Here is a 24,485-nt window from a genome sequence, read left to right on the forward strand (position 1 = left end):
ATGCCCCTCCACCATCCTGAAATTAAAAAGATAATGTAATCATGCCCCCAAATATATATAACCCTATCCTCACACCTAATTTCAAAAAAATAAAAAATATTCTTAAATAGAAAGCCAAAGGAAAGAATCGGTTTCTACTACGCTTCACTACCTACTGTCACCACCAGTTTAACTTGTTACTTCTGAGTACTCTCTGGGTTCCTCAGGGAGGGGCAAGGAGCTTCCATACCTTCTTCAGTTTCTGCAGCACTGGAAGGCATGTCTTGTCTTTCCTCCGGCCTGGCTTCTTGATCTTCAAGAGCCTAAGAAAGAAGAAAAAATCAGTGAAAACCAGTGGAGGTTTCAGATATGCGACAAGGAGATGGAAATCTCAACCATGGGTCTTGAATAGAGACAGACATGGCCTGGGGAGGTCTGGAAAGACAGGGTGTGCAAAGCCACTGGGAGTACACAGAGGCAGCACCCCAAGAAGACGATGAGAGACACTGGGGGAAACCCCGAGGCATGGGGTGCAAGCGTCCCTGCCACTAATCCTCTACTGTTTGCTTCCCCATGTCACAAGAGGAAGGTCCTCAGGAAAATAATCCATGAACCAAAAAGGGACAGAAGAATAGAAAACGGTGAAACTGTAAAGAAGAGCCACTGTTTATGCAGGTGCCCATCCTGAACAACCTCTGCCCATGCCATAAGACACAGAGAGAGGGAGGGCCCAGGATGACCACTTGTCTTGGGCTGCAAGCCACCATATGCTGGTGCAGGCTGCCCAGGCTGAGACCAAGCTGGTGGCCTTAGAGAGTAGCTGCTGCCCTGGAGCCCTCCGCATTTCCTTTTCAAATAGATACCTCATGGCCAGTAAAATGAAAAGAGCCACAGAATGACATGTTGACCTGCCAAACGATAAAACAGCCTAACACTGCAGCCCATGGAAATATACATACTTAACCAAACCACAAAGCGGGCAGGGAACAAGCTTTGAGTCACCTACCCTCTACAGCTGTTAACTCCTGCCAGCCTTATCCCCAAGATGCAGTATTCTCTCTTCTAGGGTCCACCATGGAATTAAAGGGTGGACCAGACCAGGTACCTACTGGGAGGTGTTAAGGAGATGAAATCAAGAGGGACTAGGGTCTTAGGAGATCCTGCCATGCAGGCTCAAGGCCAAACACAACCACCAGCCCATGTGATTATCCGGGTTAGCCCTAACACTGAAATCCTAGTCTTTCAGTGAGGGCAATGGGCAAGCCTGTGTGAAAAGGGCATCAGACAATGCTGGTTTCTGATTACAAAACAAAACCTGAAGTAAGCAAATACTTACTCTTTTTTTTGTAAATGGCAGGTATTAAAACAGTTTTTATTCTCCTGAGCAAATTTCGATGCAATCTTGGAACACTTTAATTTCCTAGCTGAAATTATTATTAATGTTAGCCAAGTTCAAGAACTAAATTCTCAGTATTCTGGTTAATAGCAAAAACTCTGTCACGAGGAGAAAATGAAATCATGATTGGAAAACAGAGCTAAGATTTTGCCTATTATCTAATTTCCTAATATCTTTACTATTTGGATATTTAGCACCAACTTGGCATTTTTTAACACTTCATGATTACTGCCAATTATCAGTAACCTAGTGTCAGCTATACTACAGAGTGCTAAGATGAGTCCTTTATAACTCTTAACAAGTGGGGTGTCTAAATGGGATCGCTTCCTGCATAGCTCTAGTCTATGGTAAAGCAGCCTCAGGCTTCTGCAGCAAGGTTTAACGGTTGTTGTTCTAGAAGGGCTGCAGGTAACTAAGCACTGACCAAATCCCAAGACTGAAGACGCCTCTTTGACAAGACAAAGGCTATGAATGATTCAGTTCCTTGAGAATAAATTAGTACCTGAAAGTCATTTCTACGGCTTTTACATTAAAAAAGAAAAAAAAATAGACTTTCCCACATCTAAGATTTAACAAAACATGAATACTTTACTACTGTACATATATTTTATATTTGTTCCCCCAAATGATAAAGCTTTAGCAGGGACAACCTGTAACAGTCATCACCTGTTTTCATTTAAAATAGAATCAAACCAGGGGCGCCTGGGTGGCTCAGTTGGTTAGGCGTCCGACTTCGGCTCAGGTCATGATCTCGCGGTCCGTCAGTTCGAGCCCCGCGTCGGGCTCTGTGCTGACAGCTCAGAGCCTGGAGCCTGTTTCAGATTCTGTGTCTCCCTCTCTCTCTGACCCTCCCCCATTCATGCTCTGTCTCTCTCTGTCGCAAAAATAAATAAACGTTAAAAAAAAAATTTTTTTTTTAATAAAATAAAATAAAAAAATAAATAAAATAGAATCAAACCAGAAAGAAGTACCCCTGAAGACTGTGAATTCAAGAATACCATGGAAACATTTTGTAGCACGGGTGAGGATGAACTACTTGGATGTCTATTAGGGTTCTGGACCCAATTCCAGGCTGGGGCGGGGAAGCGGGGGAAGCTTCCTTACGAAGGAGCAATTCTCTGACACCATCCAAGACTGGCCTACCTCCACTTCAGATGCCACTTGTAAGTCCAAGCTGTTATTTGTGCTTCTGACCAAAAGGCTATAAATCAGGATTCCCACAACCTCCCCATCTTGGATGTGATTAATTTGCTAGAGGGGCTCTCAGACCTCAGAGCATACGACTCCCATCACCACCCCAGGTGACCAACCCACAAGCTGTCCAAAACCCTGGCCTTTTGGGTTCTCAAGGAGACTTCATTACATAGGCATGATTCATTAAATCATTGGCCACGGGCGAACTCCATCTCCTGCCGGCAGCCCCCACCCAGGTCAGAGGGTGGAATGAAAGAAAGTTCCAACCCCCTAATCACAGTGCCCAACACTAGCTACTTTCCGAGAGCCACCTCATTAACATAACAAAAGACACCTACATCATTATCAACTCTTCAAAACCCCAAAGGTTGTGGTCGTAGGAGCTATGATCCAATGGATGGATAATGGACCCAAATGGATCCAAAGCATGGACTATGACTTTCTTTCTTATAAATCACAGTAACCTCATGAATCTCTGCTCTCTTCCTTTCCTGTTCCTCTGCTCACCACCCAGCCACACAACTTCTATTCTGCCTTTGAGCCCTTCTCATAAAATGAAAATCTCCAAGAAACTGGAAAGCAATCTCCATTTGGTCTCTGTTACTCTGAGTCCACTACCATCAATTACTGAACACCGGTATCTACTCATCTTACATCTTCCAGGCCCTCAGTATTATCTCAAATGTGTCATGAGAAATCATGAATCCAGCCTCAGAAGTTGATGGCTTTTTATAATGAAACAAATGGTCATGATTTTTGCTATACGCAGGGTAGGCTCTATTGCTTTTAAGAGTTTTGTCACCAGATGCTGCGCTGTGACCAGAACACCCCATCTAAGGACACGCGTGCTCCTGAGCTGTGTCCCTGCACGGGTGCAGGGAGCTGAGCACATCGAGAGCAATGCTGCTCTTCAAGGCCATGGCTTGGCCTGGTCAGAATATCTACCCCTGGGGGCTTGGGTGAGAAGCCACAGGATGGCTTTACTGTCTTAAAATGACAAGCATCCTTAAGCAAATGAGGCAACACTGTATGCCAGAAAATGATACATTTCCTAAAACCCAACAAAGGGATGTAGTTCACAATGAGGAGCATGTTTCATATTATTTCTTTCATTTTTTTTAAATGTTTATTTACTTTTGAGAGAGAGAGACCAAGCGAGCATGAGTGGGGGAGGGGGAGAGAGAGGGAGACACAGAATCCAAAGCAAGTTCCAGGCTCTGAGCTGTCAGCACAGAGCCTATCATGGAGCTCAATCCCATGAACCATGAGATCATGACCTGAGCTGAAATCAGATGCTTAACCAACTGAGCCACCCAGATGCTCTTCATTTTACTTCTTTAGATAAAACCCTATATGGACTAAGCCAACCATAATCTTTGATAGCAATGTTTTGTGTTTTGGGGGATTTTTTTGTTTTGTTTTTACTAAAACTGCAGTTTAATTATATGAAGCAAACACTTGGGAACACAGGACATCAGGGGATCTCGTGAGTGAATCCATTATACCCTGGAGCACTGTCAACTAGACAGACTCAAGCCTTTTACTCAAAGTAACATTTTGCTTCATGATAATTAAAAGATATAAATATTCTTTATATTGCTCCAGATTCTACATAAAAATAAAAAATAATAAAGATGAAACATTTTAAACTCTGAGATGAGCATGCTATGATGTCACTGAAAGCTGGTGTTTGAGCCAGCCTTTGAAAACGAACGGATTTCAAACGACCATTCCCATTCAAGAAGAATCTACATGCTGGGACAATGCTTAACTACATCTAAGTCTTAAGAAAGCCCAGAAGTCGGTATTCTTCATGTATAACAGCCTTAAATGTAATGGTTTTAAATAAGAATTAAGTAAAATCAGGGACACATAGGTGGCTCAGTCAGTTAATAGGCCAACTCTTAATTTCAGCTCAGACCATGATCTCATGGTTCGTGGGATTAAGCCCCACATCAGACTCTGCACTAACAGTGTGGATGGAACCTGCTTGGAATTCTCTCTCTCTCTGCCCCTCATCCCACTCATGCTTTCTCTCTCAAAATAAATAAATAAACATTTAAAAAAATTCACTAAAATCAATAAATGAATACAAAATATCCAGTATTAGATAATTAAAATCCAACACTGGGGACGCTGGCTCCTGGAAAATAAATCCTTACACAAGTTACTATGTTCTACCTCCAAAATATTACGCAATAATCTTCATTCTACCAATGTAACACAGTCTCCAATTTCATGTCCAAAGCTTCGCTATAAAAAAAATGAAGTGCTACCCTCCAAAACACTGTTTCCAAAAGAATAAGGCTACCGTCTGTACTCTCAAGGAGTATCAGTTATTACATACCAGAATGAAGGGACACACACCTGGAGGAGAAAGGCTCTGTCCCAAAAGTATTTCCTGAAGAGTTTAATATCTCCCTCCAACAAATGCTCAGCCGTGTGGTTCAGAGTCAAGGTCAGCGTTTCTGAGGAGTGAATATACTGCAGGAAGGCATCTTCACTGAGCTGCACCCGGGAAAAGTCGGGGAAACGTCTGCCCTGGAAACTGAAATGTCACATATCAAAACCCACTGGCAATTTCAGAGATATCAACTCCAAGATCCCAGTACCCTCACTGCACCCAGTATTAGAAATCCAACTGGCAAATGATCCATGCAAGCCACCCACTGACAACAAGTACATATGATCATGTAAACAGATCCTTTAATAAAGCTAAATTTTCTACCTAGAGAAGATGTCAGTTGAAAAGCTATTCACGTATACTACATATTTTAAAGATATTTATGTAACTAATGAAACTACTGACTTTTAAACACAGTATTTTCCCTCAATATTGTATTCTCTCCTTAACTCAAAAAGATGCCTCCTGCTTTAACGGGGTCATGTGTAATAGAACAAATTAGCTGGCAGCCAACAGCTTATTAGGTGATTACAGTGGAAAATAGATATGATCTCCAGGGAGCACAGCGAGGTTCAGATGGTACAAACAAGTGGGATATCCATAACACACTGGTCCACTGTTATAAATCGTTTTATCAGGCAAATTAAAAAAGCATAAATTTGATCTTGTTCTATTCTTGAAAACACCCATAAACAAAGAAACAATATTCCCAAGCTGAATTCTTGAATATAAACTAATTTCCTGTTTTGTTTTGGCCAAGAACAACTGCACATTCATTAGCTACATGCAGGCTGTACGGTTAGTATCGTAATATTCTGGACAGCTCACAAGGTCATGTAATTGCAACAGTAAAGGAGCCTTCGGAGGAAAATGCTAGTGCTTCCTGATAGGAGCTCACCTCAGCAGGTTGTCACATCCCCCACCGATTCCTCACTTCACAGAATTAGTTCTATGCCTCTTTCCTCCTCTTACATGACCTCATCTTGTTAATGAATATTTGCTTCACAAAAAGAGAATATACTTCCAATCAAATAAATATTAACTCCATCATATGGAGCAACAAAAAGAGATCCACTAAGAGCTCTTACATTCTAAGATGTGGGTATCTCTCCAAATTCTTAGCATGAATTACTAGTATCAACTCCAGAATCTTTAGAAAACAACTCCCCACGCTAACATAATATCTTCTGGTCCTGGAGACAGGTGAAAGGTACCAAGCTACCCAAGATGAAGTCAGCCTCCTGGGCTTTGATCTAAATCTGAACCCCCCACAATGACCAAGTCAAAGAAAGTAGTCCTGCTTTGGCCTTTTTAGCCAAGCAAGTGGGGTCATATTAGACCCAAGAAAAGACCTTTTGGATTGGCTTTTTTTTCCTCGGTTGGCAGTCACGTGACTAAAGTAGGACAAAAATAAATAAAAAGCTCTGACTTCTATGCCAATATCCATTTATGCAGCATAAAATTATAAATTAATCACATTGAGTTTCATAAGCCAAACAAGAAAAACCAGTCCATTAAGATACACCAGGTAATAATACTCGGAATATATTTAATATTTATATGTAATTTTCAATGGACTTTCCCATTTTTTAACACCTGGTTAAGTCAAGGAAACCGCTATATACGAATCTCCCTTTCTTCAGAATAACGACCAATCTGAACCATTGTAAGAAAAAAACGACACATCCCTCCTTCATTGACAATGTTGATGTCATCAACAGAGCAAACTTTACAGCCCCTTTACATTATTGTTTGTTTTACATTACTTCACTAAACCTAATAACCACACAGTATCTTAGGGTTTATCTATCATTGATTCAACAAAAATTTAGGGTGCCTGGCTGGCTCGGTTGATTCAATAATTTATATTCTTTCAGTGAGCATTATATACTGAAAATGTATCAGAAATACTACAATGGGTAAACAAATAGTTTCAGCCCTTAAGTGATACAGGATGGAGACCTAGGCAACAAATGATGACTGCATATAAAATTCTAAATAATATTGTCAATAATTCTGGGGCGCCTGGGTGGCTCAGTTGGTTAAGTGTCCGACTTTGGCTCATCATGATCTCACAGTTCATGAGTTCGAGCCCTGCATTTGGGCTCTGTGCTGACAGTTCAGAGCCTGGAGCTCGCTTTGGATTCTGTGTTTCCCTCTCTCTCTGCTCTTCCCCCACTCATGCTCGGTCTCTCTCTCCTTCAAAAATAAATAAAAACATTAAAAAAATGTTTTTAATATTGTTAATAATTTTAACCACCATATTATAAATTAATCATGATCACAAAAGGCCCTAATGTAGATGGTGTCTCTGAAGAAGTGCTATTTATTTTTAGTTGTTTTTTTTTTTTTTTTTTTTAAAGAAGTCCTATTTACGCTGAAACCTGAAAGGTAAGTAGGGTTTAGGCTAGTGTTTTGCCAACTTTTCTCTTTATTATAGCTCCCTCTGAGCCTTTCAAGACTTTTTCCCCTAACTCCCCCCATGAAATGTTGGTAATAAATACATCTGTCTATCGGCTCACATACTCTGTACTTTATACATGGGAACTAATGGTAAAACATAAACCAACATTAGCTTGTGATTTGGTTTATTTCTATTTTTCCACAATACTTGGAACACTTCATAGAAATAGATTAAGAGAGAATCAATCTAACAAGTAGCCAAACTCACTTTGTGATGTCTTCAACCAGCTCGGAGTATCCGGCACGTAAAGCTAAGTCTAATGGGGTGGCACCTTCTTCATTGGGTAAAGCCAAAGCCTGGACTCCCCCAGGGAGACACAAGAGGAAACGAGAGAGCTTAGGCAGGCCCCATCTCATAGCCAGGTGTAGAAGAGACTCTCTGCATAAAGACACTGAAAAGGAAAACACAGGATATTAGTTCCTCTATTCACAAACTTTGTCTTATACGTTTCATCCAAGATAACCATGTCTTTAGACATAATACAGAATGTTAGAACTGGAAGGAAGCATCAAAAGCATCTAATCCAAACACCTCATTTTATATATGTGGACACGTCAAGTGATTTGTCCAAAGTTAGGCAGCCAGTAGGTGATGGAGACAATCTGGCCCAGTGCTGGCTCATCAGTGGCCCAGTGCTGCTCCCACCCACTACAGTACACACTCACGTCCCTTTTCCCATGTGCACTAAACTCGTCCAGGAAAACAAGTGCTAGGAGCACACCACCACCCTTCAGAAACACTCCAAGGTGCCCTTTAAGGAGATACTGCTATTTCAGTAGGGCAGACTCTCGGAGGCCCCAACTGTAAAGGAGCCCCCGTTCCCACTCTTCATCCTCAGAGGTGCTCCACCCCTGATGAGAAGCTGGGTCAGCAATGGGTTTCTTGTGTCCAGAATACTTGAGACCATGGTCTTTCCCAAACTTCATAGAGGTGCTTTCACCCATCTGTTAGATCATTTCAGGGCTGGCAAAGCCACTTTGGCGCTCTGCTTAAAAAAGTCAGCCTGTGCCTTTTCACACACCCCTTGACAGAAGGTTCCTGATTGATCTGTGTATCTGAGTTTTCACTGTGGTGTTTGCTACTTTATATTATGGTTGTCTCCTGTGTGTATCAGTGTACAGACTGAGGAATTTTATTTTTTAATCTCAACACCCAGCGTAGTATGTGACAAACTGAAGTCATCCAGTATTTGTGAGTTGAACAGCAACTGTTAGAATCTCCATGATTTGTCTATGTTAACAGTGCCTGATTTGTACAGTTTGTACACCGATGTTTCTACTGCAATACCCAGTGCTTAGAACACAGATGGCTCATGGTAAAGATTACACTGGACATACAGAGAAAAGTGAATATGCTTACGTTAAAAAAAAAGTAGGCCCATGAACTCCGTAGGCATCAAGAGGCCCCTTGAAACAAACCCAGTCTTCACAAACTAAACCTGAAAATCCGAACACTCGGTATCTGGTGGAATAAGCATGCAGTAAGAATTTGAATCATACGTACCCCTTAAGTTGAGTCATGTTACTGGCTGAAGTTCTAATAGGAAAGAGGTACAGAGCACACTGCATCGTACCGAAGAGAAAGGCCAGCAGGGGAGGGACCTATGTCTTCTACCCCAGTGTAGTGTCAACCACACGTATATGCTCTAGAAAGAGCTGCCTGTTGAATGAACGAAATGTATGACCAAGGGGGCCCTTTCCCTGTTGAGTACCCATAAAAGTTACCCATAAAAGTTAGCTTTTCATAGATGACTGCAGGTGCTATTTGGAGCACATACCGTCCTTAGTTCCGCCTCTGACACCTCAACTAAAATCTGTGAACAAAAACTACATACTCTCATGGAGTCTTGACACTGAGGACAAAGACTACCTACTTCTCCACACAGTTCACAGTCTCCATGAACATGACTTCACTTTTCCATTGTCTTCCTTAACATAACCCCACCAGTAACCAATCCCAGGAGACTCTTCCCTGGGCAAACGATGGTATATTCATCATCCCTTCAAGACCCATCAACTGTTCTGCAAAAAGCATCAAGAAGCTTAAACCCTGAAACCAAGCTTTATGATATCATGATCCTTATCCAGTCCTAATCCAACTCCCTTCCCTGCCTACAGCCACTCCTCTGCCTTAGAAGACCATCATTAAGCCCAACTTCAAGTTCTCATGACATTCCAACCCTGCCCTCCCCCCTTAAAGAGCCCGGTAAGGGCGTGTAAAGGTGTCGTTCTGTCTTTCCAGGGTAGGGAGTTAACTCAGCTTTCTTTTCCCCAGCAGGCTGTGCTGATGCTACTTGAAGAGCTAGCATCCAAAACATCTGAATTTCAAACAATTAGAAGGAAATACTCCACTACAAGAAAAGCAGAAGAAAACTGCTTTGTTTTTATCTTTAGTGGGGTTTTCCTTAACGTTATTTCTTAACGTTATTCTGAGAGCGAGAAAGAGTGCTCACAAGTAGGGGAGGGGCAGAGAGAAGGAGAGACACAATCCCAAGCAGGCTCTGCACCATCATTGTAGAACCGGATGCAGGGCTTGAACTCATGAACTGTGAGATCATGACTTGAGCTGAGATCAAGAGTTGGACACTCAACCAATTGAGACACCCAGATGCCCCTAGGGGTTTATATTATTTATCTAGATCAAGAATGTACAGCCTTTAAAAAAAAAAAAAAAAAAGGTTTTTTTTCTAGTTGCATTTCATTTTTTTAATTTATTTATTTTTTTAATTTACACCCAAGTTAGTGAGCATATAGTGCAAGCAAGACTTCAGGAGTAGATTCCAGTGATTCAACCCCTATGCATAACACCCAGTGCTCATCCCCACAAGTGTCTTCTTTAATGCTCCTTCCCCTTTTAGCGCATCCCCCCACCCACAACCCCTCCAGCAACCCTCAGTTGGTTCTCTGTGTTTGAGGCTCTATGTTTTGTCCCCCTTCTTATTTTTACATTATTTTTGCTTTCCCATAAAGACTTCTATCTCAAATATGTAAGTAAGTCCTCGCAGTGAAAAGCACAACTTCACAGTGCATTTGCTCCCTGTCTGTCTGTGTGACATAGCACAGACCCCCTGGCCCCATAAGAGGACAACTGAAATGTCAAAACAACTAAAAACGAAGTGTGTACCCCTGCTAGGTATCTGTTTAATATACTTGATACCTTCAAAAGGCTATTGAAGAAGTGATGTTTATTTTATCCTTTAAACTCATTTTATTAGAAAGTTGGATTTTCCTTCTGAACAGATTCCCAACAAGGCATGTTTGAGAACATTTCCATGTATCTCCCCTTCTTAAAAATGAGGAAGAGACCAGTTAGGATCTGGTAATGAAACCAACACACATGCACAAGGACACTCCCGAACACATATGTCAGCATTAGATCATAACCAGCTACCCTAGGATGGAATTTCCAAGTCCTAGATCCCAATTTGAATCTGGTGACAAATATCACATGGTTCTATGGGATACAATTTTCTTCCAAGAAAAAGAACAAAAACGGAATATCTAAACCTAAGCCAGGTCTTTTTTTTTTTTTTTTAAGTTTATTTATTTTGAGAGCGCAAGAGAGTACAAGTAAGGGTAGGGGCGAAGAGAGAATCCCAAGCAGGCTCTGCACTGTAAGTGCAGGACCCGATGTGGGGCTCAATCTCAGGAACTGTGAGATTATGATTTGAGCCTAAACTAAGTGTCCAACACTTAACCAACTGAGCCACCTAGGTGTGCCTGCATTCCCTTTAAAATCAAACCATTGATAAACTCAAGTATGGTGTCAATCATTTAAATGCAACTCCCCTACACTGCCTGGGGGCAGTGACGCACAAGCCCTTGAACCTGGGAAGCAGCTCAGTGTATTTAATCTGGCTGACAGTGCAGGTGTGGGGAGAAGTTCCCTCCTCTGGAGCACTTTCCAGGACTGTTCTGCTAATCCAGCTCCCTACTCCCTTCCTCAGGCTCCAATCTCACATCTACTTCTTAAGAGAGCACAGCAAACTTGTGGGACTGAACTGCTCACTGCTCAAACTGTCCTTTCCTCCCAAACTCCCCACTACCTGGGAAGGTGGGAAGGCAGGGGAAGAGAGGATCTTCTGTTCTTTGGGGAAAACAAGTAAGAAACTGACCAAAATGTTTTGAGAGAGAGCTTTCTCATTCAGTAGGAAAGTTCAGAGCCTAGAATCAGGCAAACAGCCTGAAATAAGAAACACTGTGACATATATAAATAATTCTGCTTGTTATAGAGTTTCAGATTCTTAACAGCGGTCAGGAAAACAAGCTGTGAAAAGAGGTTATACAATTTGGCAGACATGGGAAGGAGGGTGTTTAAAATGTTTTTTTTAACCAAATAAATATGCCTCATCCTGTCTGGCTGGTGCCAGGAGTTACGTGCACTAATGTTTCTAAAACAGAATTACTAGTAATTGTTCTAATGGCAAACAGTAGAAGATATGACCTGTCACATCCTGGGAGCAAGATCACCCAGGCACAAAACAAGAAGTGAGCAGGCTGTGACATTCAACCAGCATTTCCCGTCACAGCAAAAAGGGAGGCTCATCTGCCCCAGACAGAGGAGGAGGTACAAAGCCCAAGCCTCTGGCTGTGCCATACCTCAGTTTCTCTGCCTCGAAAATGAGGCTGTCACATCAAAGGCACAAGTTCCTGAGAGTGTTCATCCTGGCCCTGAATGACCAGGGATCCAGCATCCATGAAATCCGGTATACACCAAGGGACCTCCCAGAGCGCGTGAGCACAGGAGCAGTGACAGTGTGGCTGTTGCTAAAGGAGAGTGACTTTATATACTGTTCACTCCAAATCTGGGACCGTTATTAGCTTCACAAGGTCCGTCTATGCCTTGACATTAGCAGAAAGTTCAGGTTGCAAGACTGAAAAATAAATGATCAAGCCCTCAGAAATTCACAGTCACTGCTACAGGAAACGTAAATCGGCATAACCATTTTGGAAAACACACTGGGATCGTCTATTAAATTTACCCAAGCTTATGTTGTATCTGACTGAGCAATTCCACTCCCACTTAATAAACCCTCTTAGGACTAGGCTTTGTACACCAGCAAACACACAAAAAGATGTAAAATTGTCAAAAGTAGAAGTGATTTCAACATCCATCAACAATAGATTCAACTGTAGAATAATCACACTAGTATCCTAACAACTGAAAATCAGACTAATACAGAAAAAAAAAAAAACAAAAAAAAAAAACCAAGAAATATAAGGGTGCCTGGGTGGCTCAGTTGGTTGAGGGTCTGGCTCTTGATTTCAGCTCAGGTCATGATCCCAGGGTCCTGAGATCAAGCCCCAAAACAGTCTCTGCCCTGAACACAAAGCCTCCTTAGGAGTCTGTCTGTCTGTCTGTCTCTCTCTCTCTCTCTCTCTGCCTCTGCCCCTTTCCCTCTTTGTGCGCTCACTTCTTTCTCACTCTCTCGTTAAAAAAAAAAAAAAAATGAAAGAAAAAAAACTAAGAAATACAATGTTGGGGAAAAGTCACAGAAGAAAAAAAGTGAAAACTAAGGCATACTTTTCAGGAATACACAGGGAGTAGAACTTCAAGGAAAAGCAAGGAAGGACTACTGTACAAGTCAGTGTTATCTCTCTGGGAGAAATAGGGGACCGTGAGTGAGACTTTGCTTCTTCTGGGATCTAATGGCACCGTATGTCTCTCCCCCCACGTGCAGAGAGCTGTGTTTAAGCCTCTCCCCGGGACAATGAAAACAGAATTTCTGGTGGTGGCACCCAAGCATTAGCTTTTTCCTAAAGATTCCCAAGCGATTCTTGCAACGTCGGGGTTAAGATCTGGTATTTTCAATAAGTAAGTGGTTAACAAAATGCCAAGCTCTGCTTTCTTTTTATACCACGGTCTTCCCAGTCATCTCTTAAGATCTATTAGCTAAAGCAAAATAAGTCAGAGAAAGACAGATATCATAGGACTTCACTCATATGTGGAATTTGAGAAACTCTACTGATGAAAACAGGAGAAGGGAAGGAAAAAGAAGATAAAAACAGAGGGAGGCAAACCCTAACAGACTCTTAAATACAGAGAACTGAGGGCTGATAGAGGAGAGCAGGGTGGCTAAATGGGTGACAGGCATTAAGGAGGGCACTTTTATTAAGGAGGGCACTTTTCAGGATGAACGCTGGGTGTCAAATATAAGAGATGAATCAGTGGGCTGTACTCCTAAAGTCAAGGCTACACTGCGTGTTAATGAGAATAAAAAATAAATTTTAAAAAGATTATCTAAAACATGTCACCAATAACAAAAAGAAGTTTGTAACTGATGCAAGGTATTTTTGTTCTATATTTGCTGCCAAACCAAGACATATCCTTAAATGCTGTAAGCAAGATATTAAAAATAAGTGTGATAGAGACAATAATCTAGAAGCAAATATTTTTAAATACAATTTAATTCAGAAGTACTTCTACATTGTAGGACTTAATAATATTCCGTAACTTGTGAGTGGAGTCATTGAAATGTCTTCAACACTTTAAGTTTATGAATAACAAGAGACATTTTTTAATTCACATATAACCCAATCATTAAAATAAGTTGTCCTCTCATTTCCAAAACCACATACATACTGATGGAGGCCTCAATTTTTGCATTTAAGCCACTAAGTAAACCAACATTGAATGAACCTAGTACTAGATGCCAGACCCGGTGGCTGCAAAGATGGGCACAGTCCCTTGTCTTCCAATAGCATGCTGTCAACCCACTTCTGTTCAGAATAAATATCTGGCCCTTGAAGTCACTGTATGATGAGCTACAGGTCTAGGCTTAGACAGAAAGAGTATGAATAGAAATAAGGAAACTATTGGACCTATAAGGAAACTACCCTGCAGGATAATCAACCTCTATCATGTATCATGATCTGAAATTTTACAGGTGTTTATACAATGCCAAAATGATGAACAGAAAGTAAAGAGAATGAAAAAAGTACTGCCAAAAATTCTATGTAGCACAGGTGAGAATATATGACATGACACAATCTCATTTCCCCCCGCCCCAGGACTCTCAACAAAATGGGAGGAAAAATCATGTATTATGGTAGCTTTCATTTAAGTGATTTCATCAGGGCTTGGGTGTGTCAAGTAAAAATCAGCCTTCCACAAGTAAGATCAGAGATTGTTGGGTCTAGGACAGGAACGGCAAGTATACACAGGTTCATAGCAAAGATAAGAAAGAGCACAGTACCAACATGGCAGGCTTGGCTGGGTCATAAAGCCCAAGGCAGGAGGAAAGTAACAACCATAAGGGTGGGTTTTAGCTTCCTGAAATTTAACTTTCTGCATCGGACATATAGGAGACACCCCAGTTACAACCGCTGACCGCAAATCTGGGAACACATCGATCACACAGTATCATTCCATAAAATTCACACTGCGATACACAATGCTGGAAGGCACTTTATGGAGTCTGCAGCTCTTAAAGGTTGGTTACACTTTATTTTACCTTATGGAACTAGGACTAACACATTGAAACACTACAAAGTCCTTATCAGGACTCAACGATGGGCACCAATTTCTGGCCTTCGCTATCTGGGGGACATATCCAAACTGAATTATACAAGGTGGGCGTCAATATTCTGTGTTCAGAATCCAGACACAACAGTGTATAGCACAAAGGTGGACAAAAGAACTGAACAATCTGGATTTCAACACTGAGAGAGATGTGGCTCTGGAAAGGCCACTTAAATTTTCAAGTTGTAAGTTGCTTGATCTGGAGAAGCAAAGTGTTACCTTCCCATCCTACTACCCAGGATTGTCAGGGTGATGTAATGAAAATAACACATGAGGCAGGGTTCTCATGAACTATGAAAGCCAGTACTGGGGGGGGACTTACCAGTAGTACACATTTATCTGATCTTTTTCATAGAAAAAGTACAACTGTCACTAAAGAGAGCCATGATATGCTGCAAAACAGTTTTCCTCTGGTTATAATTTAAAAGCGTCAATTAAGAGAACCAGCCGTCTGCTTAGGAGGGTGCTGTAACTGCATCGATGCAGGACACAAGATGAGCCATTAAGACAAATGTGCTAGAGCCCCATGCCTTGGGCAGCAGGAGGTTCTTAGGTGCCATAAGCAACAATTAGGTCATACCCCCCTTCCAGCCTGTGCACTAGATTTTTTTTCATCATCTGTTAATATTTCTCCAAGCTCTTATTCGTGTTCTCCATGTATTCACTTCTTTGCATTTGCTGACAGCCTACTATGGCACTGAGCGTTCTTTCCCCTCGCACCGCAGGGGAGCCTGTGGAATTGCCAGCCCCCCCCCCCCCCAACCAAGGGACCCTCCAAGCATGCTGTTCTGTTTGGGAGAGAAATGAAAATACAGTACCATCTAACTGTATTATTGACAAGCAGAAAAACTGTAGACTCATCAAATCTTGGCAATGGCCTTTTGAAATCTGCACTGGGAGTCCGAGTTGAAGCACAACCAGGCAAGCTGTGGTCTACAGCTGGGCAGGGTCCACTCACTGCCCTCCCACGCACTGGAAGCCAGAATTCTGTACAAAGGGCTAGACTGAGAAATATTTAACTCAATGGTTGTGAGTTACCCCACCAGTGGGGAGACCTCACCCCATCTTTCAGCACGAGGGGCATGTTCAGCTAGGGATATTCTGGTGAGCCTAGAAGAGGAAGCTAGATGGAATAAGCCGAGTAAGAAACCAGTGTTTAAGGTGCTCTGTGCCTGGGGTGAGGGTGAGGAGGTTGAAAGAGATCACGAGAAGTCCACATGAGCAGCTGTTGACATACGAACGAAAGCAAAGAAACGGACCAGCACAACCACCCTTTTTATTTCATGCTTGTCAGTTGCCGGTGACCATAAGAACGTTACATCCCTCGTTTCCCCCTAACATTTATTATGTGACTTACATACGTTATCTTATTTGACCCTGACAGCCATTGCACAAGGTAAGGCCTATTATTATCCCCATTGAAGAAGAGCAGAAACTGAGATATGACACCATCAACTAATTGTCCAAGCTCATTCAGATACTAAATGGAGCACCGGGAATCTGAACCCAGGCTTTTCCACCCCCAAAACTCAAATTCTTAAAGGCAAACAAATGATTATGTAAAAGATGGCAAAAACAAGAAGGGCAGTGAAGATAGAACTTAAGTCAACCAAGCAAGAGTCAGGAAACCAAGCATAAAGAACTAAGCCACACCACTCCTAAGGATGCAGGCTCATACCCCACTGTGCACATGTTGGCCAGATAGGTCAACACACAGACACACACACACAGACACACACACACACACACACACCACTGTCTCATGACAGGTCTGCAAATTAAAGTTTCTACCGCTACAAAGGTAGGGCAGAGAAAGCAAGTATGTGAGTACCACTATGAACTAGAACCCAGGGCAGGATTACAAAAGATTGGGGGCGGGGGGGGGGGGGTTTCTACCTATATAGCCTCATGATCACATAAAGGCCCACATTTAGAGTCAAGGCAAGGCCTTTCACAGTTCACTGGGACCACATACAGCAGGTCACTGCCAAAGGACACAGGTTGGTTATTTCCCTAAGAACATCTCCTCACTTCTGCCTCACTGCCCACCTCCTTTCCAAGTCTGCCCCACCTACCTGTTCCACCATCAGCCTTTAATCTGCAAGCCTTGGTAGTTTTAAAGCCAATTATTTATTTTTTTAAATAAAGTAACACAAGAACAGCTGCTAACATTCAAATCCTCTTCAAGAAATCTAGGGAAAAAAGCAAAAATTTTATTTTTTTTCCCTTGAGTATTAGCAGAATCCTTGGATACCGTCATTTGCAAATTCAGTGTTAGTCCCCTGAATGCAATCAAAACAGTCATATGTATCCTGCTGTTTGAAGGGTTTCCAGATGAGAGAAGCAGGGATGGGACATGGCCACCCAGAGGTAAATCCCAAAACCTTCCATTGTCCTAAATCCTTTAGGAAGCACATTAGGGCAGGGCGTTTGAAAAAGCAGGAGCTTCCACTTACATTGTTTTCCCTTGAAAACTATGAGAGACGGAGAAAGTAACCTGAATACAACCCTCTGTTCTATCTCTTATGTGAGAACTAATAGATAATTCTCAATTCCAGTCTAAGGGCCATTAATGCCAGGTAAAAGTAGGAAGCTTATTATTTAAGGAAATCTTTCAGCTGCCTTCTCATCTTTAAAATATAATACCTTAAACAGACAATGTGCTTAATAAGGCTTTAACTGAAAAATAAATTCAAATTACTTGATGAGGGGTTCCTTTTCCTTGAGAGTTCAATTCCATATTAAATTCTTAACTGCCAGAAAACCCATTCCTTAACAATAAAAGACTTAAAAAGCAGGGGAGGGGGGGCGGGTAGGTGGAAGACGTAGAAAACATTCTTAAAGATTTAAAACTTCAGGAGGCCTGGCTGGCTCAGTCAGCAGAGCACGCAACTCTTGATCTCAGGGTTGTGAGTTCAAGCCCTACATTGGGTGTAGACATTACTTAAAAACAAAATCTTAAAAATAAAGACTGAAAATGTCACAAATGATGCATATTTGTATACAAGCCTAAGTAATGTGTAACACTTTTACCAATTTAACATGGAACCTATTCTATTTTTTTCCAACTCTTTTTTTTTTAATCAAATTTATTGTCAAATTGGTTTCCATACAACATCCAGTGCTCATCCCAAAATATGCCCTCTTCAATAGCCATCACCTACCCTACCCTCCCTCCCACCCCCCTTATCATGGAACCTATTCTAAAAAACATTCTCTCCACCACTAGCATTCATGCAGTAGGTTACCTTATCAACTGCAGGAATTGAATTTCAGCTTAAAATGTCAGAAAAGGAAGTGCGGAGATGTTTGTTCCATGAGATACTATCAGAAGTAACACAAGGCTAGAAAGTAATATTGAGTGTATATGTAACTGCTTGAAAAATGTCAACATTTCCAAGAAAAACAATTAAAACCTCAGAGTTAGTGGATACCTGTCATGCATTAATTTCCATACTCCTCAATCTTGTTTAAACTGAAAACCTGTATTTTGTAAGAAATCTGTCCTTTATGGGTTTCCTATCCACTGGTAGGACACCAGCTGATGTTATTTAAAATTTGCCATCCAGTGCAAAGCTTCGGGGCTCAAAAGCAAAAGTGACCTATCACAGTCTGTGGGACACTAAGTCAGTCTTCAAGTTCATTATGCCATCTCCTGGCTACTAAGACCTAGAACACAAGTCAAGGCCAACCAACAGGGTGATGCTCCTGAGCCTTGTTCTATTTTTTTCTATTTCTGCAGCCAGCAAATTGTACTCAAGGATAAAAACGCCGGCCAAGCTCTATTTCAAATGTTAAACAAATCTTGCTTCTTACTGGTTACAGTTCTCTTTCCTCTATTCAAAGAAAGGTCAACAGATATTTTCCTTTGTCAAACATTGCTGGCCCACACATGTCCTTCTGCTCTTGCCTAGAAAGGTGAGGATTCTGGGTGTGTGGCTTCAAGCATGATGTAGATGTCACAGAAAAGTGACACTTTCCACTGAGTCTTTAGTTAAGAACCTTTAATTCTCAGGGCGCCTGGGTGGCTCAGTTGATTAAGTGTCCGACTTCGCTCAGGTCATGATCTCATAGTCTGTGAGTTAGAGCCCCGCATTGGGCTCTGTGCTGACAGCTCAGAGCCTGGAACCTGCTTCAGATTTTCTGTCTCCCTCTTTCTCTGCCCCTCACCTGCTCACACTCTGTCTCTCTCTGTTTCTCAAAAGTAAACATTAAAAAAAAATTTTAATAATAATAAAAAAACTTTATTTCTCAATTAATGGCTTTTCCTAAAATAAAACTGCTCTTTAAACCCCTTAAAGTAACACTAAACAATCAAGACATGTTTTAACCATTACTGAATGACCCACACTTTTGTAAACTTCCTTCCAACGTTCTTTTGGCCTTCTGCGTTTCTTTTCCTTTTCCCCTCCTTAGTTGTCAAGTGTGGAAAAACAAAGGTTCTCCAACTAATTTACGAAGATCCTATTAACAAAACAGAGCACCACGCCAAGGATCCTTCTTCGTAAGAGCATGACCTCTCCATTAAACTTATGGTCCCTGACTAGGCTTCTACTTTTCCTGTAAGTCAAGATTAACCACAATGTGACTGGTTTTTGCACAGAGCACTAGTACTTAAACTTACCCTTACAACATGTACTTGGCAACCTGCACATTCCTTTAATTACTGGATTCTCAAAGATTCTCATCTTCAAAATCAATAATTAAATTAATAAATTATCTAAGCTGCTTTCAGTGGGGATTACCAGTTCCACCCATTACTTTTTGGGGGGACGGCTCCAGAAAGAGAAGGTGGTTCCCTAAACAGAGCAGTTGTGTTTAGATCTAAGACACCCCTGCAGAAAAGTTTCAAAAACTCAGTTGGCTTTCCCTAGAACTTTCTTCCATTCATGTCATCACCTACAAAGGCAAGAATAAAGTTTGACTCTTTAAACTTGATAGAACAACGTAACAGACAGAATTTTCCTTTTTTATTCAAAAAGTATACAATGTATGCCCTGCAGGTTCGATTCAAGGTATCACTTTTCTTAAATGTTCCCACCACAAAAAGGAAATGGTAATGATGTAACAGGATGTAGTTGTTACATAATGCTATAGCTGTCATCATTTTGTAATACATACATGTATCAAATCAACACATTGTACACCTTAAACTTACACAGTGATACATGTCAACTGTCTCAATGAACCTGGAAAAAAAGATTTTATGTTTTCATAATTGGAATAATAAAGAGTTCCATCTTTCCCATAACTAAAAATTTGTACCTATAATGAATCCTTTGAACATATGCATTATTTTACCTAGAGAACTACAGAAAAGTCCAAATTCGCTTTTCCTAATAATTTACTTTGGCAAAAAAGGTCTTGAATCTGGAAATTGTTGCTATATATTGGTATATCTATTTTTTTTTTAAGATTTTACTTTTAAGCGATCTCCACACCCAGTGTGGGGCTCAAACTCATAACCTTGAGGTCAAGAGTCGCACACTCCACACTGAGCTAGCCAGGCGCCCCATACATATTGGTTTATAAATGTAAATATATGCTGAGAGAGAGAATCTTGACATGAGTTTGTTTTTAACGTGAGTGGGCTTATTTTTCTTATATCAGAAAGCTTAAGCAAGACAACATCTACTTATTCTGTAGGTTGGGATAGGAGCTATTATATTCCTAAAGGCAATGCCATCAGTCTTCCAAGATAGTATTTCTAGTCCCTTTGGGCTCTTTACTCAAATGGTAGCTTTCTCACTAGGGATGGCAAGGTTGGTGCTTTCCAGCCATGTCAGGCTTCTGGGAACACAGCTGAAGTAAATGATACAGTTGAGCAGGAAGGGAAGACTAACTCACAAGTTATCTGAGCACCAACAGAAAGAAACCAAGGGTTTTATCCCAGTTAATCTAATTGTCAAAATGATGCCAATCACTGAGAGAAGCTCTCTGTCCAATAAAAAGAAAAGAACAAAACAAAACAACAAAAACCCACCAAGCAAAATACCCAAAACAAACAAAAAAGATCAACTGTAGCATCTTATTGAGTATATGACTATACTCCAAGTTTTACTGCAAATATAGGGTCCTGAGATTCTGCAAAAGCTTTTATCATGAAAGCTATTTCACAGGAAGAAATGGGTTTAATTTTATGAAATAGAAATTCAATTTTATTTATGACACAAAATTAAATAAAACAAGGGATACTTCCTTCCTTAGAACATATGATAAAGTTGCACTGTGAGTACTGATGGGTAAGAAGCGGGGCCAAGAAAAGTCTCCGCTTTTCTTTAAGAGACACAACACTCTGCTCAGACTGGCCCTCCTCCAGGATCTGAGGCCTTCAAGATAACGCTCAGTGATTAAAAAGGCAAGAAAGTGAGGGATTACAAAATGCAAAAAGCAAAGAAATACAGTAATCCTTCCCAGTAAGGTTTCCATCAGATTCTTCCAAAACGAAGTCATTATAGAAATAAATTCTCATTCAGCACATCCATTTATCCGGCAAAAAAAGATAAATAAATAAACCCAAAGAATTTTTAAGTGCCAGTGGTGAAGCTTTACATTGTTTCTGGGTAAGTGGTAGGAGAAATAATTACTAGGGAAAAAAAGTTGTTTCCAACTAATGATACCACTATCACTTAACGCACAATAAACTTCAGTAGGCCTTATGCCACAGCTCCTTAGTTTATTATTTTTCTACCTTGAAGACAAACAACACTAATAAAATAGATACCTTAGGAAAAGATGTATTGAGCACGTAAAAGATTTAAACTGCTCAGATTAAACCTCTGCTAAATTGAAAACGAGGGACCAAGTTGTTGACACAGGACACACCTCCACCCATGGAAGGACCAAATGTAAAGCTACACACACAGTAATTCCTTGAGAGAAATCCAAGAACTAAGTGAATGACTCCCATGCACAGGGTGCATGAGAAAACACCCACATCGGAACAGGTACAAAAGGCTGAGACACACTCATCATGAATTCTAGCCTTGGCAAAACACAATACAATCAAGAGGGAACCCCAACTCCCAGCTTCTCCCTAAGGAATGGAAGGTCTGGGTCACATCTAGCACCCCAACTTAAAGCTTTCACCTGGCTGTGAAAGCCATGTGGTTTGCATCCGTGAGTCCTACAGGACTATAGCAAACAAAGACGCAGTTCTTAACAGAGGAGCACTCAGCACAACTATGCCCTCAGGGCTCAGCATAGAGGAAGCAGGCATAAAGACACATCTCCCAGTCTTTCCCTGGAAGGGATTTGAGTGCATACTTTATAAACTGCTGCATAAGGGTCCACTTTCCAATTAGCATGCATCTAGGAGCTGACTGTGATCCTCCCTGGACCCCAAGGGAGCCAATGGGCAATTCCCCCCATGATCTTGCTTTGGTTCATTTGAAAATTAAAGCCAGGTCACCAGCATCTCTCTGGAAGCAACTTGTACACACATCTGGCACCCCAGGTTTTACAGCTGCCACCCAAGGGACAGCTCTCCAGATTGCCTAGTTTTCAGAGCCAATGTGGCTTGCATTCATGACTCCCAGAGGACTGCACTGGATAAAAAAATTCGTTATTAATGGGTGCACACAGAAGGACTAGATGCAACTATCCCCCCAGGGTTCAGCTCAGAGAGAGCCAACAAAAAAAATGCCCACCTGCCATTCTTTCCCTGCAAGGCATTTGACTGCATATTCTCCAAGCTTAGGCCTAAGAATCAGGTTTCTAATCAGCCAGCATCTAGGTGGTGACTGAGATCCTCCCTTTCAGGATACTGATGGGCCTAAGCACTACCTCAACTACGGGGAGCCGCTAAGAACAAAGATAACATCCTGGGAAATCACTCATGTTTGAGAGGCAACCAGGAACTTGGGCTAGACTGATTAACGAACTTCATCTACAGGAGACCGGTCTGTCAAGGCTGAGAGAGGTGTCTGTTTCATCTAAGAGAGTCAAAGAAAATGAAAAAACAGGAGAATAGGTTCCAAACCAAACAAGATAAATTCCCAGAAACCAACCTTAATGGAATCAAGTGATTTATCCAATAGAGAGTTCAAAATAATGGTCAAAATGATCCTTTCCCAGGTCAGGAGAGCAATATGTGAACATTGTGTTAATTTCAACAACAACAACAACAACAACAACAACACAAACAAGTACCAACCAGAAATCCTAGAGCTCAAGAACACAACAAATGAAATGGAAATTCAATAAAAAGATTCAACAGCAGGGGCACCTGAGTGGCTCAGTTTATTAAGCATTTGACTCTTGATCTCAGGGTTGTGAGTTCAATCCCTGCATTGGGCTCCATGCTGGATGTGGAGCCTACTATAAAAAAAAAAAAACAGAAAAAAAGAAGACAACAAAAGATTGAATAGGCATTCAACAACAGACAAGATCAAAAGGAAGAAGGGATCGGTGAACTTGAACTTGAAGAAAGGGTAGGAGAATTCATCCACTCAGATGAGCCAAAAGAAAAAGGGTTGTTAACCCCATCCCTGAACAGTGATGCTATAGAGAAGTTCCATTAGAAGTCCAGGCTGCAGGCAATGTTACCTCAAGCAGTGTCAACCATTCCAAGAGAAAGTCAAGAAAAGTTCCCAGAAATTGTCAAGGAAATGTTTACAATACCTGTATTTTATCCTTTGTCTGTAGTCTCATTTGTCCAGACCAAGTAATCTGCATCCTACATATGTACAAACAATATATTCTACATATGGAAATCCATTCACAGTCACACATGAAAGTCATATTCTACTGAGAATGTAGTATGTTCAGATGCTGTTATACACGGTTCACTATATATTATCTAATTTAATCGTTATAACAAGCCAATGAGGTGGGTACTATAATGCTTCATTTTAGAAATTAAAACTCTATGACATTAGAACTGAAGTAACTTGCCCAGAATTTCTCATAGCCAGGAAGCAACAGGCTCAGGATTTGAACCCAGCTCCGAAACATAGATTCTTTATGACACTAGAATTGTTTTCCCATCTATATCTCACTATGCAAAGGAGACATAACTCTGTCTACTATAAAGATGCAGATAAACCAAAGATCATGGCCAAGGGAAGCTTAGAGAATGTGAATACATTTCCAAATAGCAACAAAAATGGCTGTAAGGGAACCCTTGCCAACTTGGGGATTAGCCTAGTGTTTTCCCAACTTATTTTACTATGTACATCAGCAAAATGACTGAGTATATATACACCCCCAACACAGAAAATGGTATGCATGTACTCAATCCACAGATGAAAGGTTAGGAAATCTTAATTCATTCCTAAATGTTTGGATGAAAATATAGCATGCGGTAACATGAATCCCATTTTGAAGGCTCTTACAGTTTAAGTTATTCATGTGCGATTAACCTAACCTTCAACAATTTGTCACTTGCAGGACCACAAGTTACAACGCTGCAGGCTCCAAGCTGCTATACTGAGGGAGGCCCTGGGCTAGGGAAGGAGCCCTGCTTCTGACCAGCATCGCTGCTCCTGGAGGCTTTGGAGCACTTTACTTGTGCCCGAGTGTAGTGA

At 41.2% G+C, this 24,485-nt stretch overlaps 1 protein-coding gene across 1 annotated transcript in view; it reads right to left on the reverse strand.

The window, feature by feature from the left end:
• ARHGEF28 (Rho guanine nucleotide exchange factor 28) overlaps positions 1 to 24,485 on the reverse strand; it is a 306,764-nt gene that overhangs the window by 151,062 nt on the left and 131,217 nt on the right. Inside the window, exons 5-7 of the mRNA XM_058729755.1 lie at positions 7,645 to 7,828; positions 4,937 to 5,117; positions 230 to 302 (exon numbers count right to left, since the gene is read on the reverse strand). Coding sequence (XP_058585738.1) covers positions 230 to 302; positions 4,937 to 5,117; positions 7,645 to 7,828 — 438 coding nt within the window. The remainder of the gene's footprint in view (positions 1 to 229; positions 303 to 4,936; positions 5,118 to 7,644; positions 7,829 to 24,485) is intronic.

This window comes from Neofelis nebulosa, chromosome 1, assembly GCF_028018385.1.
Source record: "Neofelis nebulosa isolate mNeoNeb1 chromosome 1, mNeoNeb1.pri, whole genome shotgun sequence".
NCBI classification, from domain to species: Eukaryota; Metazoa; Chordata; class Mammalia; order Carnivora; family Felidae; genus Neofelis; species Neofelis nebulosa.